Genomic DNA, 14383 nt, shown 5'->3' on the forward strand with positions numbered 1-14383 from the left:
TATTTTAAGCTGCTTTGCAGGCTATTTGGTCTCTGTCACAAAAATTCAACTCAGCTGTTGAAGTATAAAAGCAGCCACACAATAGGTAAAAAATTAGCATGGCTATCTATGTTCCAGTAAAACTTACATTTATGAACACAAGATTTGAATTTCATCTCATTTTCCCATCTTGACTTCTTTCCAACCATCATAAAAATGACAAAGTCATTGTTGGCCCATAGGCCATAGTTTGCCACTCTCCGCTTCAAGGCAGAGAAGAGAAATACTGGCAGCCCAAGGGCTGAGTTCGGCGCATAGATGGGTTTCCAGCTGAATAGCATTTTAAACGGCCCTGCCACGTGACAGTGATGAAGCAGAGCAGGATGTGAGTGGCCTCATCTACTCAGTGTGTGTCCTCCAGGCTGCCACTCTCCACCCGGCCCTGCTGCCTTCCACACCACCCACTCTACACCATGGCTTCCTGCCTGGCTCCTACTGGCACCGTGACTGTGACCCCTGCTCCGAGATTAGCACTTGCCGTGAGCAAACAGTGGAGATGGACTCCGAGTCCACTTTCAGCAGTGCGTGGCAGTGCCCAGAGCCAGTGCTGCCACCATATCACATCTGCCTCCATAATTCTGGGTCTGTGTGTTAAGTTTTAGAAATTACTAAAACTGCTGAGCGTACTAAGGCTCAGTATAGACACAGAGGACAAAACCAACTCCTAGATTTCTCTTACATCAATAGACAAGCCCTGCAGTAGAGAAGGTAATGCCTGTCTGTGTTGCTAGAAGCAAGTGATAGGAGGCTCTGAATGGAAAAGGGAGTAATACACAACTATCTGAAATCCCTTGCCTGGTGGCAGATGTGGGTACAGTGCAGCTTCCTTCAGTCCTGTGGGTCCTTCCTGGGAAGGATCCAGAGAGCTTGGCCCTTCAGACTCAGGCATCTGTAGAGACTGCAGTTCACCTGTAGACGGGTCCACCTCTTTTGAAGACAGATGAGTCCAGTCATCATCTCCTCCTGAACAGTTATCAGACTCCATCTGTTCCTGAAACAAAGCCCCAGTGAGCACAAGAATGAGAACAACAGGCCATCTGACCACAGCCTCAGCTCTGCGAGAGACAGGGCACGCAGGACTAGCAAGAGTCCTTCTGCTTTACAGAGTTCTAGTGGAGGGTTCACAGGACAACTTAAATGCCACCAACAACTCAACGGAAATGGGTTCTGCTGGCCATGTGAGTGCCGGGGAGGGGCTATGACTCGGGTGCTGGGAGAAGCTCTGGATGTGTTAGGGGGGCACTTGCCTCAAGCTGACCCCCTGACTCCAGGGCGATCTTATTCATCTGCTCCGTCAGAGACTGTGCTGTGCCCTCCACGTCCCTGTCTGGCTTGCTGGGGTCAGAGCAGCAGCTGCTTGGCTGAGAGCTACACTTCTCCTCTGTGCTGGAACTGCCTGCAGAGGTGGGGGTCAGGCGGCTTCTCTTGCCTCCGTGTTCCACATCAATATCGACTTCAATGCCTAGAAGCCGGGGGGGAAACAAACACTTGATTAATAACGTCATCCCAGGTCAGCTTCAGACCCACGAAGTCCGTAAACAGACTCTGTTTCCCCTCACCGTGCAGGACAGCAGCTGCACAGCAGGCACGGCCAAGCCCTCAGAACAGGGTGAGAGCTTGTGCCACACAGCCAGCCAGAGCCACCTGCACCGCAGTGCGGAGGACGTTCTTGGCCTCACTTGAGGCATCCACTTGCGTGCAGGCGCCGAGTGATGTGAAAAACACGCACGCTGAACACGCTACCCCTGCTTAGGCAGGCAGCCCATGCAAGCTTTGTGTGACCCATGAGACGGCGTGTCCACCTCCAATCTCTCACACTCTGGGCACATGCTCACTGAAGGGAAGGGAGGGCACACTCACTGGGTTTATGTTATAATTCGTTTTACTTTCTCCAAGGACACGCCCCATGTCTTAGAATGAAGCAATTTCAAAAGAACGGGCCTTCCCTGGTGGCCCAATAGTTAAGAATCGTCCTGCCAACGCTGGGGCCATGGTTTTGATCCCTGGTCTGGGAAGATCCCACATGCCACAGAGCAACTAAGCCCGTGTGCCACAACTACCGAGCCTGTGCTCTGGAGCTGTGAGCTGCAAGTGCTGAGCCCGAGTGTCACAACTACTGAAGTCTGCACTCTGCGGCCGTGCTCCACAGGAGAAGCCACTGCAGTGAGAAGCCTGTGCAGGACTAGACAGCAGCCCCCACTCGCCCCAACTGAAGAGAGCCTGCACGCAGCAGGAGACCCAGTGCAGTCACAGGTAAATGTAAAAAATTTTAAGGACTATAGGATGGATAAACATCAAGGCCCTACTGTATAACACAGAGAACCATATTCAATATCCTATGATAAACCGTAATGGAAAATACATATATGTGTTACTGAATCAGTTTGCTATACAGTATAATTAACATTATAAATCAACTATCCCATGGACGGAAGAGCCTGGTAGGCTGCAGTCCACGGGGCTGCCAAGAGTCGGACACGACTGAGTGACTTCACTTTCACTTTTCACTTTCACGCATTGGAGAAGGAAATGGCACCCCACTCCAGTGTTCTTGCCTGGAGGATCCCAGGGACGGGGGAGCCTGGTGGGGTCACACACAGTCGGACACGACTGAAGCGACTTAGCAGCAGCAGACTTCAATAAAATTTAGAAAGCAATATAGATTCCCTGCCCCCACCACACAGCCTGGCCCACCCTCCAGAGACAACTTTTAACTGACAATGTGCTTTTTCTGTCTTTCCTGACTACTTAGGTTTACCATTTATTTCTAACTCTAGATGATCAACACTTCCCCTATCCTTTCAAAAACTCACATTTTGGTAAAAACAATATTCAGTGTTTATGTTAGTGCCGCTATATATATAGTGTTCTTTGCTGGCTAAGGAGTGGGCTTATTTTCTCAGAGTTTTCTGTATTTATAGCAGTAACGATGCTTTCTTTTTCACTTAGTAACGTTCCCCATATTCTCTCACAGCTTCTCTGTAGTGTTTTCTACACAGATTAAGTGTATCAGATACCCCATCCATTCTGGTTTTTCCCCTGGAGACCATCCCAGGCAGGCATGGAGCCTCCAGCTCCAGCCTGGACAGGCAGCTGTCTGGACCAGAGGCACAGCACCTGTGCCTTCCTTCCATCCTGGCAACTACCGTTGTCACTCTCGTCTGGTGGGTACCATTTTCCAGTACCCACCATCTTTCTTCATTCTGGGCTTGTTTCTTTATTTTGGCCAGAGAGACAGTTCAAGCCCAGGTAAGATGATTAAGACCTTGTGTCAGTTTCATTCCTGACAACTTTGTTTTGCTCCCACACTTGATCATTTTAGTTGGGTACAGAATTCAAGGCTGAAAATCAGATTTAGATGAGACTTTTGAAGTCAGTGTCTTCTAGCTCTTAATGTGCTCCTTAAGTTCCCAAGCTATTACAGCAGCCTTCAGAGTTTCAGGAGTCTCTGCCCCAAGGGTTCTGACAGGACAATTTTAAGCTCCGGCATGGGGTCTTTTTCAGTCCTTGTCCAAGGCATCTGGGGCCCTTTTTAATCCAGAGGTTAGTGTCCTAGTGCCAAGAGACCGTCTCGTGTTTGTCCATTTCCTGCCTTCAGTTTACACTGTTCTCTCTCTGGAATTCTTTCATCCTGTATTGGGCCACCAGGATTAATCCTCAGATTATCCCACCTTGGTTACTTTCCTCCATGCATTTTCCATCTTCCAAAGTTTGATGAGATTGTTTTATCTTGTCCTCCATTACTTTTTTCCCTTTTTCATGATCCATGTTGCTTTACTTATTTTGTTTAACCCCTTCACTATTATTTTAGTAGAGTATGAGGAGCAAGCAGAGAAAATAAAAGCAGGCTTAGCAACTGGTACCCCTATCTGCAATATTTACATTGTTTCCCTTCTTCCATTTCCCCTGCAGTTTTCATTATGAAACATTCAAATAATCAGAAAAGACAGAAGAACAGTACAATGGACACCTATATACTTTCTAAAATGGGTGAATGATGCAACTCTTCTGTAATGGATTACTGAGATTATTGAACTAGCTTTTCCAACTTGATGATAATCTGAGACTTCAGGGCTTAAAAGACTGTACCACGTCTCTGCCCTGCTAGCCAAAGCCTCTGCGTAGGGGATGTTTGTGGAAGGTTCCACGGCCCTGCTGCTTTAAGTCCTAGGTGTCAGTGGCTGTGACCTCCAGCCAGTACAGCCCTGGGCTCATGCTCTTGCTCAGCTGGCTCTCACAGTGCCGCTTATCACAAAACTTATCACACTTATCAAGAAAACGTTTTAGTCGCTGACTCACTGCACAGACTGCCCTCTGAGAGGTATTAGTGGTTACCTCCCTCTGGGCCCCTGCTCTTGGAACTAACGTTCCCTTCTAGGCAATTAGTAGACTGAGTCATCCTGTTAGTTCCTCAAAAGAAAGGAAAATAAATACCCGTAACTCCAAAGAGAGTTTAATCCATTCCTCGAATGGCTGTCTTCAATAGCTACTCAAAAACACATTCCAATGAAACTTGTTTTGTAGGGTTCCAGACTCCTCCTGAGTTAGCAGAAAGCACTCCATCCACTTTGAAAGACCTGAGGCCTTAATTCTTACTGCCAAAGACCTCTGAGCACTTCTAAAATTATTCCCTGGTATCCTGAATGGAGAATCCACTCAGATAGGTCTCAGGATGGAGAGCAAGTGTGACAGTCTCCTGGGAAGCCTTCAGAACACACAGACCCCTCATGCCCTACCCAAAACCCACTTAACGAATCAAGGGACCTGGAACTCTTCACTGTTTTAAAGTCTCCTACCTGAACGTAGACGTGGTTTTGTGACTTCCCAAGTTATCTTGTTCATTCTTTCAAAAGAAAACTTTTTTATTCAGGATAATCCGTTTTAATAGTTTCCATCTACCAAAATATATACCCTCCCACAAAAAAAAAAATTAAAATCAAATAAAAACCAACCTTTCGTTGGTGATTCTGATGTTCAGTGGACTTGAGAACCACTGTCCATTTACTATCTTCCAAAGAAAAATTTTCTGTGGGCCTCTAATTAACAACCCGTTAGTTGGGATTACTTAAAATCCTACTACGTCTTCACTATGTCTTGAGTGAGTGGCAGAGTTTAGGAATAACCTATCTCCCAATTATTTCATCACTACTCCACTGTTACCCTCCTTGCTGCTGCTGCTAAGTCACTTCAGTCGTGTCCGACTCTGTGCGACCCCATAGACGGCAGCCCACCAGGCTCCCCCATCCCTGGGATTCTCCAGGCAAGAACACTGGAGTGGGTTGCCATTTCCTTCTCCAATGCATGATAGTGAAAAGTGAAAGGGAAGTCGCTCAGTCATGTCCGACTCTTCACAACCCCATGGACTGTAGCCCACCAGGCTCCTCCGTCCATGGAATTTTCCAGGCAAGAGTACTGGAGTGGGTTGTCATGTCTTTCTCCAGTTACCCTCCTTAGAAAGCATTAAATATAGCAATTGTTTTTCCTCACTCACTCAAGAGTCTTTAACTCCAATACAGAAACCATGTGAGATCTGAGCTATTTCATGTAGCAGCAATGCCAAGATGTCACTGCTACTTCAAAGCTGCTTCGTCAGCAGAAATGACCTCAGGTTGGAAGCAATGGCAGTCATGCTCTGTGAGCCACAGGGCGGGTGGTGGGTGAGCTTGGGGACCCTGCTACAGCATTCTTTCAGACACTGGACACAACTTTTGGACAGACCAGGTAGACACTTCCCGCCACTGCAGTCACAAAGATGATATCATGGATCCATCGTAAGTCACCTTCATCAGCTGATTCTTATGGCCACAACCCAGCAAGTGCTTTCTGAAGTTTTAGAGGTTTTAGCCTTGGGCCAGGTCACACTATGAAGGTGCACAGCTCACCCACCCAGACACCTACCCTGGGCCTGCACACTGGGAATCCAGCAGTGGATACGAGAACCTCCCTCCCTTACTCCTTTCTCTCTGGCACTGGCACAAGCCCAGTTCTTAGGAAGCACCAGGCAAGGTTGGAGGTTGCAAAAAAGGGAAGAAAAGCAATATGGCCATCTGAGTTAACTACTCACTTAAGTCCTTAAAGAAACCCCAAGGCTCAAGTAAGGAGAAATACGGACTGGTCTTCTCCCAAAGGACAAGCAGGAAGAAGATGAAGGGCAGCCTTTAAACTGAGCCCGGTCACCCTCCCTAGTGGGATTACCCAACCAAATTCTGGCTGATTCTTGGCTGATTCCACTTCACTCTGTGTGGAAAGCTGAAGAATTTGTCAGGGAGTTCAACCTCAAGTGGCCTGTGGTGCAGCACTTGGTCAAGACTGATTGATCTGAAGCAACGAATCCTTACTGGTCTCAAAGACACATCAGCTGCCCCTCCTCTGCAGTATCCCAACTGAAAGCCACAGAATAGCCGCCTGCACTCTGGTTACCAAATGCTCTGCTGATGTCAAAGGAGGGGCACTTACCCAGAGGGCTGAGGGCAGCCGCCACACTCTCCCCTACGTTCTTGAGGAAATTCACACTGGGATCTTCCGGTGGACCAGAGGCTTTGGTTTCAAAAAACAAAGATACTTTTAATTCAAAGCATCTCTCTCAATGACTGAAACCTGTCACAGTCCTGTCTGTCCCAGAAGCCCTACTCCCGGGGCCTGGTCCCAGCAGCCTATACTCTATTGCTTCCCTCTCTCCCCCTCTCTAGGCCACCTCCTGGGCCTCTTTGTCTTTCACACCACTCCCCCTTCATCTACATTCCTGGTGCCTAGAAACTCTGTACACACAGTATAAAGTATTATTTACCCCTCCCCCCCAAAAAGTATTATTTACTCAAATCAAACAAATACCCTCATCTTTGTCCCTAAAGACAAGGTAAATCAAAGGACGTGGTAATAAAATCAGAATAAAACTAGAATCTAAAAGTTCAGAATGCAAGCTATGTGTAAATTTTTAACTTGGGAACTGTTTTACAAGACTTGAGCAGATCTGGCTCTGACTTTCCGAACAACTAGCATGCAGAAGAAGAGAGCAGACTGTGGAGACGCAGGTGCTGGAGGGACCTCCCGAATCTCCATGTGAGGGCCACCAGGGCAGGTGCGTTAGTGGCTTTGAGCACCGAGGCACCTAGTTTTCCCAGATGTACAATGGAGATGATGCTTGCACTTTGCAGGATTTTATGAGGATTAAATGCACGAATGGCCACGAAGTGCCTAGGCCAGCCACAGGCATGCAGGATTTCAGGACACAGGGAAAGCCCTCCAGCTCTGCTGGCCCTCACATCTCACCCTTCAGAGGCCAGCAGACACAATCCTCACCTGATTCCGTGGCAGGGCCAGGGTGGGCATCCCCTGCCTGAGGAGGACGTGGGCTCCAGTTCCCCGGTGTGCCCATCTCCCAGGCAGGCCACCCAAAGTGCCCATGTTTCAGCTTCCGGAGCCAGCGGCTGTGAGAGAAGCCCTAGGAAGGGGCAGGCAGAGGGGTAAGGTGGTGCCAGTCAGGGGGCTCCTGCTACCCGGCGCCCACCCACAGGGAGGCCCCACTCACCTCAGAGAAGTGCCCAATGGGGCTGGGGAAGGCCAGCTTGCCGTGTTCCCGGTGCAGGCCCTTGCCCTCGCAGGCGGAGCACAGGTCGTAGTCAGGGCAGACGCTGCACTTGTAGCGCGTCCCCACCACGGGCCCGTTACAGCCGTCACAGATCACGTTGGGGTGCACCATGTTTCTGGGCACCTCCTGGGCACACGAGGGGCGCTGATCCCTCCGACACTCCTTCTTCTCTGCAGGCAGGGTGGAGAGCCGAGACTCTCGGTGAGCCGCGAAGAATCGCACTCGGGGCCATCAGTCAGAAGGCCCACAGTGCTACCTTTCAGACACTGAACCCACCCGGAATTCAGGTGCTCAACTGACGGTAACAAAGCAGCTTCAGAACCTGCTAAGAGGCTCCAATCCCTGCACCTGTGACCTGGGGACGTGTGGCCCAGGCAGGAGCAACGCACCAGAGAGCTGTGTCCGTATGGCTATGGTCTTGGCCCGCACTAAACTAAACTTCAAAGCTGCCCTGGCCCATGATCGCAATCAAGAGGGAACCCCCCTCAAGAAAAGAGTGAACCCAGAGACCCTCCAACCTCACCCCCTGTGGTGGACACAGACTCCTTTCTCAGGTCAAGCAGAGTAATGACTGTGGTCCTGTCTTAAAGAGCCCCAGTCTCCTCACCCCTTCTTTGGAGGAACTTCTCCATAACCTCAAGCCAGCTGCACTCAGCAGGGAGCACTAGGCTTTAGGCAGCACCCCAGAGCAGCCCCTTACCTTTAATGTAAATGCGGAAGATGTCATCCTTCACATATGACATCGCCATCGTCAGCTCCTCGTCACTGGAAAAGGCAACCAAGTCCCCATCCTCATCTAGATTGTTTAAAAGACAGAATGTGAGCCCCAGCATGTCTCAGCTGGACACAAGCTGGTGAAAAGGGCTGAGGCTGGTGCTGAAGGGCCCTTGCAAGGCTATAAACCGAAGCCCACCTGTCTGGCCCAGAGAGAAGCAGGGCTGAGGGCAGACCACCCACTCACTCTGCCACTGCCGGGAGGGCAGGGGCTCCAGCCCAGGCCCCGGACACGCGCCAGCAGCAGTGTGCAGTGGCAGCCCCTGCCCACTATGCCCTGCCTCTGGGCCAGCTGCCCCATCAGAAGGCTGCTATCTCTGGGCACATCCAGCCAGACCAGTCCCCATGTCAAAGTGGAGATCCCCACCTAAGACCTGCTCCCCTTGGACCGCTTGTGGCTTAGAAGACTAGAGCAGAATACATCTGCCTGCTTCCGCCCCCAACAAAGTTAAAATTATGTATTTGTATGTAGTCTCCAATTTTTAGATGTTGGCGCAAATGGTTTAAAACACCACCATGCAGGACAAACCACACCATACATCTGCAGGCTAGATCAGGTCTGTGGGTCACCAGATGCAACATCTACCATAAAAACAGTGGCTGAATCAAAAGCCAGAAACAACTCAAATGTCCATCAACTAATGAACAGCTAAACAAAATGTGCTGTCTCCATAAAATTGAATGTTATTCAGCCACAAAAAGGAATGAAATACTGATACATGCTGAACATATGTGAACCGTAAAAACATGCCAAATAAAAGAAACCTACATATTTCTATATGAACTGCCCAGAACAAGGGAATCCATAAAGTAGGTTAGTGGTATCTGACGGCTGGAAGCATAGGATGGGAGGATAGCTAAAGGGTACAGAGTTTCTTCAGAAGGTGATGGAAAGATTCCCAGATGACTGTGATAGTGGCTGCAGAAATCCGTGAAAATGGTAAAAACTGTACACTTTAAATGGACGAATTCCATGGGGTGGTAGCTCAATAAAATCGCTAATTTTTAAACAGGTTGAAAAAAAAAAGTTGGGAGCCTGGCAGCAGTCCAGAGGAAGGTCCTAGTACCGCCCCACGTACACGGGCCCGCCTCCCTCCCAGCACAACAACCTCCCCTAACCCCACACCCAGCAGCCAGCTTCTCACCCGCGCAGCTAGAAACAGCTGCCTCCCGGGCTCTGTCCCTACACCATTACTTCTAAAAACGTTTTCTCTTGTGCCTCTCATCACTGCCAGTGAGATAACGTCTGGATTCCGCCTAGCCCTAGGTGTTCGTGAGGCCGCCCGACCTGTGCCAGCCGCCCGCGAGTTGCGGGCCAGGCCGCACCACCGAGCGCCTAGCCTCCCGGGGCGTTTAACGGCGTCACCGCTCTCCCCGCCGGCCCTTCCGCGTCTGCCCGCCCCGGCTCTTCCGGGTTCTCTCCACAACCCCACCTGGCGCTGGCAGACCCGGACTGCGGCACCCAGGAGTCGGTGTAACCCGAGAGGCGCTGGGGGAGCAGGTGAGGACGCCCTGCGTCCTCGCCAAAATCTGCACTATCACCGCGGGGAGGAGGAGGCCTCTCACGCCGCCAGGCCTGAGACTCGCCGGGAGGGCCTGGCGGCGCCAGACACCCGCCTCAAGGGCTGGCTGCGGCCACCGCTCCTCGTTACCAGGGCGGCACCAGGACCGAGCTAGGGGCCCACGCGGGCCGCCGTCCACCCGGAGAGCTGCGAGAGAAAATTCCCGCGGGCGCCGCCAAGGCCGAGGCGAAGGGGCCGTTGACCCGCCCGGCAGGGCAGGGCTGCGTCACGTCCCCGCACCGCTCCCGAGGGCGCCGGGCCCGCTCACCGCGGTAGTGCGCCTGAAAGCCGCCGGGCCGGAGCACAGGAAAGAGCGCAGCCACCCGGCTCAGCAGCCGCTCACAGGGCCGGGAGCCAGGCGCGGCCTCGGCTTCGGCCTCGGGCTCCGGGCTAAAGCAGAAGCTGAAGCGGCGGATCTCGCGGGCTGCGTCCTCCTTGCCCAGAAGGTAGGCCTTCACCGTGAGCGACGCCATCACCGCCACTCGAGGAGCTGGAGCACAGCTGGGCAACAGCGGGCGGAGGCGCGCGGCTTTTGTAGAGACGAGGGAAGCCGCGCCCCCACCGGCGCTCTGGGGGCGGGGCCTCAGCGCCCGGCCGGGGCTCGCGAGCCGCCCTCCGGGAGCCCTAGGCTCACTGCCCCCTCATTGCCGCCCCCTTTCCTCACTGCCCCTAATGCACCAGGCACCCCAAGAGGCCAGCCCCCTACTCCGACGTCAAAGATCTTTAGCCAGCCTCTTCACCTGGAGACCCCTCCCAGGTCTGGTCCTGGCTGTGACTCAGCAAGGCAGAACCCAGGCGGCCTGGAGATGCCCAGTGCAGGAGGAAGGTGGGCGACAGAAGCCCGAAGCCAGGAAGCTTCTAGGCGCTCAGCGGGCACCGCCATCTAGAACAAATTGGCTCCTGGGGGGCTGTCCTGACATTGCCACTCTTGGCAGAAGCCCCTCCCTTTGAAGCCATCAGCCTCTCAGGTGGCAGCCCACTCCACCATCCCCAGCATCCTCCATGACAGCCCCTTACTGAGTGGAGGGACAGACCCTCCCAACTGAAGCGCAAGCAGCAGAGGAGCTCCCAGTTTGACAGAGGGTAGAGTTGAGAGGTGCCAGGACAGCACAAAATATTCCCACCCCCACCTGACACGGAGGGCTTGCTAAGGCTTCCTGGAGCCTCAATAGCCACCAAATGTTCAATGCTCCCTAAAAGACTCGCCATTGCTGCCTGGACACCCATTTGTCATCAGGTGGTACCCAAGGGCCTGAGGGGGTCTCAGGTCTGTTGGCCTCATGGGCAGCCCAATAGGCAGATCAACAGCCTACTTCCTTCCTGTGCTGGGCATCTCCAGCTTTATGTGACTAAAGTGACCTGTTCAAACAGCCTGGGGGAAGGGGTTGGGATGAGTGTCTTAGAAGAAGGTAGTCGGGAAGTTATGTCACCCTATGAACCCTCCCAGGTATGGTTCTGTGAGTAGAAGGTCAAACCTGCTGAGTCAAATTCATGCTTTTTCATGGTGGGGTTTGTGGAAGCAGGTAAAACTTAAAGGAATAATGGGAAACCTGGAGACCACAGGAAGGTCAGTTGGATTTGGCTAGTCAGATACAAGGGTGCCATGCTTGTGGAAGCACAACTGGGACCAGTTCACAGGGGTGGCTTGTCCTTCCCAGAGAGCTCCAGAGTAGGCAAGGCTTTGAACCACTGTCCAGAACCCTATAGAGAGGACAGTCTGTTCTCAGGCTTCTCCCAGCATCCCTACTTTGAGCCTAGGAAAGGACCCTCTCTGCCTACTGCCCTACAGACAGAGTCAAGGGACAAAGAGGGAGCAGTGCTGGGTGGAGGCTGTAGTGGCCCACAGGCGCCCCTGTGTGACTCAGCAGCTTGAGAGTCACTCAGCCCTGGGCAAGGCAAGAGCTGGTTTCCTGACCCCCTGCCAGAGCGTCATCGTCCCCAGCTGAGAGTGTGAGGGGTTCACCACCAAAGCCCTGTGGTTCTAGGGAACCTCAGATTTCAGGAAGGACTCTGTGTTTACATAGAGGCAGCTGAGACAGAGATTGCCCCTAGGAAAACATCTGCTTTCTAGCCTCATGATGTTTGAGACAGTGGTAGGTTTGCAGGGACGAATGGAAAGCTCAGGGAGAAGGTGGGTGGGAGGAAATGGTGCCCTGGCAAGCAGGCAGACCACCCGCAGCTGGGGAGCCCGAGTTCTGGCCTTCCCAGCATGCCTCACTCCTGAGCCTTGCCCTCCCCCGCCCCTCCTCCAAGCCTTGCTAGAGGTAAACAAGGCGGCAGCCGGGGAACTCCCTGGCAGGGCCCTCTCTGCCTGCGCTTGTGGTCAGGTGGTCTGGCCGGCAGTGAGTCAGCATCCCATGATCAGCCGTCATAACAAGGGGATCCCCAGCCCCCTTGCTGCCACCCACTTCAATGACATCTTATCAGGCAGGCAGTCAAGGTGGGGAGCTGTTGCATGGGTCTTTTCAGGCCCCGGGGGCCAAAAGAGCAAGTAGATACCAGGGTGGCAGACAGCTGGCAACCAGAATCTGTCCCCATGATCCAAGGAGGAGGCTCTACTGGGGCCCCTGCTGCAGCAGACTGGAGGGAAAACAAGGAACAGGTTGCTTGGGGGGCTGTGAGTTTGTTCCTTATATGGGGGTGAGGGTATGCCGTGTATCCAGGGGCCTGACTGGAGGGGTGGCTTGGGTGGTTTGCCCACCCCTTATGTGGTGTTGAATGCAGGAGAGCTGGCTCTTCAGAAGTGGCAGTTGGTTTTTCTGTCTTTTTGTACCTTTTGTGTCTATAATTTTTCCCAATTACTGTATGCACATAGCTGTTTTAGTCCCTTAAGAATTTCTTTGTGGGCCTCTCTGGTGGTTCAGTGGTAAAGAATCTGCCTGCCAAGCAGAAGACTCAGGTTTGATCCCTGGGTTGGAAAGATCTCCTGGAGAAGGAAATGGCAAACTGCTCGAGTATTCTTACCTGGGAAATCCCATGGACAGAGGAGCCTGGTGGAGTCCATGCAGTGGCAGAGTCAGACATGACTTAGCAACTAAACAATGATAGTCTCTTTGTATTTTGTTGCTTGAGAAGTGTGTCCAGGCACAAACATTGCACTGCTGCAGCAAAAGTTCTCAGGTCCCACCCAACCTGTCCCAATCCCATCCCTTGACAATAGTTTTCTTGTTTCCTTTATTTTCTTTGCCAAGTGGAGCCAAGCTTAGACGTGTGTGGTGGGGCAGCCAGAAACAAACCCAATGCAAGAGTCGGACTGAGCTGCTCTGGGCCACCATTTATATGGAAGATTACAGGAAATCAAGCTTTTCCCCACCCCAACATTAGGCCCAAGGTTTGAGTTTGTTTCTCCACGTGAAAACAGTGTGATGAGTAGGCTGCCTCCAGGCCACAGGGCCCTGGGTCCTGTCTGCTATTCTCTTCCTCTCCCTAACAGGGAAGGGACACACCCTCTCCCAACCAAATACTCAACCTGGTGACTTTTTCCTGGCTCCTCCCCTTTCCTGGGCCGCTTTCCCCACTGCCTCCCCACTGTAACCTCTCACCCTAAATGTCACCTCAGTCGGGCCTTCCCTGACCACACCCTCGGAAAAATCCCCAGGCATTGGGTATCACCCCTTTTTAGCCCTAAAAGCACACAGCTCAGCCCACAGGGAATCATGGGGGCAGGAGGGAAGCTTCTTAAAGAACAGGAGCTAAAAAAGTCAGTGGCCCTGGGGAAAAGGAGATGAAGGTACGGAGGAGACCTGATTGGAGAGTTAGGTGATGCCAAGCTGTGGGCCTCGGGGGGCCCCGGGGCCCTCCTGCCTGGCTGTTGCCTCCCTTCTGGCTGGGCTGCTCGCACTAGACGGGAGCTGGGGGCCGTCAGGCCCTGTGGGGGTCGTGGGGGCGGCGCGCGCGGAGTGGGGCGTTGCGCAGAGGGCAGTGGAGACAGCGCTCACCTACGCGGAACCCGGGAAGGGAGGCCTAGGGGCGGCGCCAGGGGCCTTTCCCGCTGAGACCCAGGCCCAGCGCGCCTGCCGGGGAGGAACAGGCGGCCCGAAAGGGGTGCGGCCGGAGCTCGGGCTGCGGAGTCACTAGAGGGGAACAGCGGGCCCCTGGGGGGAGGCTGGAGCCGACCCCAAGCGCCGTCCGCCGGCCAAACCCTTCTCCAGTCCGTGTCCTTGGACTGCCGGTGCCGGGCGGTGTCACTGCCGTACTGAAAAGCCGGCAGGAGCTTCGGTTTTTCCGCAGTGACAGGGAGCGAACACCTCGCTCTAGGCGGCAGACCAGTGGTGTAGTCGGTCGCAGGTGCCCTAAACCGCTGGACAAAGCGACGTGGACCCTGCCCCTGGCCGGAGGGTGGGCGGGGCGCTCGGAGGAGGGTCGCGATTGGGATCCGAGAGCCCGGCCCCTCGCGGGCCTTTTCAGCCCGCACTGGAGA

General features: G+C 53.1%; 1 protein-coding gene and 1 long non-coding RNA gene across 3 annotated transcripts in view; one reads left to right on the forward strand and one right to left on the reverse strand.

Annotated features, from left to right (window-relative positions):
- SQSTM1 (sequestosome 1) overlaps positions 1–14383 on the reverse strand; it is a 71233-nt gene that overhangs the window by 1021 nt on the left and 55829 nt on the right. The window contains exons 1-7 of one of the 2 annotated variants that reach the window (XM_086407875.1): positions 10232–10470; positions 8328–8423; positions 7568–7797; positions 7339–7480; positions 6496–6576; positions 1287–1501; positions 835–1030 (exon numbers count right to left, since the gene is read on the reverse strand). In XM_086407875.1, coding sequence (XP_086264001.1) covers positions 835–1030; positions 1287–1501; positions 6496–6576; positions 7339–7480; positions 7568–7797; positions 8328–8423; positions 10232–10436 — 1165 coding nt within the window. In that variant the 5' untranslated portion in view covers positions 10437–10470. Of the gene's footprint in view, positions 1–834; positions 1031–1286; positions 1502–6495; positions 6577–7338; positions 7481–7567; positions 7798–8327; positions 8424–10231; positions 10471–14383 lie in introns of those variants that run through there. The other variant, XM_086407876.1, reaches the window with a different exon arrangement.
- Positions 12305–14383, forward strand: part of LOC147367973 (uncharacterized) — a 33995-nt gene continuing 31916 nt past the window's right edge. The window contains exon 1 of the long non-coding RNA XR_015166363.1: positions 12305–12403. This is a non-coding gene — a long non-coding RNA (uncharacterized LOC147367973). The remainder of the gene's footprint in view (positions 12404–14383) is intronic.

The sequence above is a fragment of the Bos grunniens genome, chromosome 7, assembly GCF_055505025.1.
Source record: "Bos grunniens cultivar Pamir isolate PY7600 chromosome 7, Bosgru_T2T1.0, whole genome shotgun sequence".
Lineage (NCBI taxonomy): Eukaryota > Metazoa > Chordata > Mammalia > Artiodactyla > Bovidae > Bos > Bos grunniens.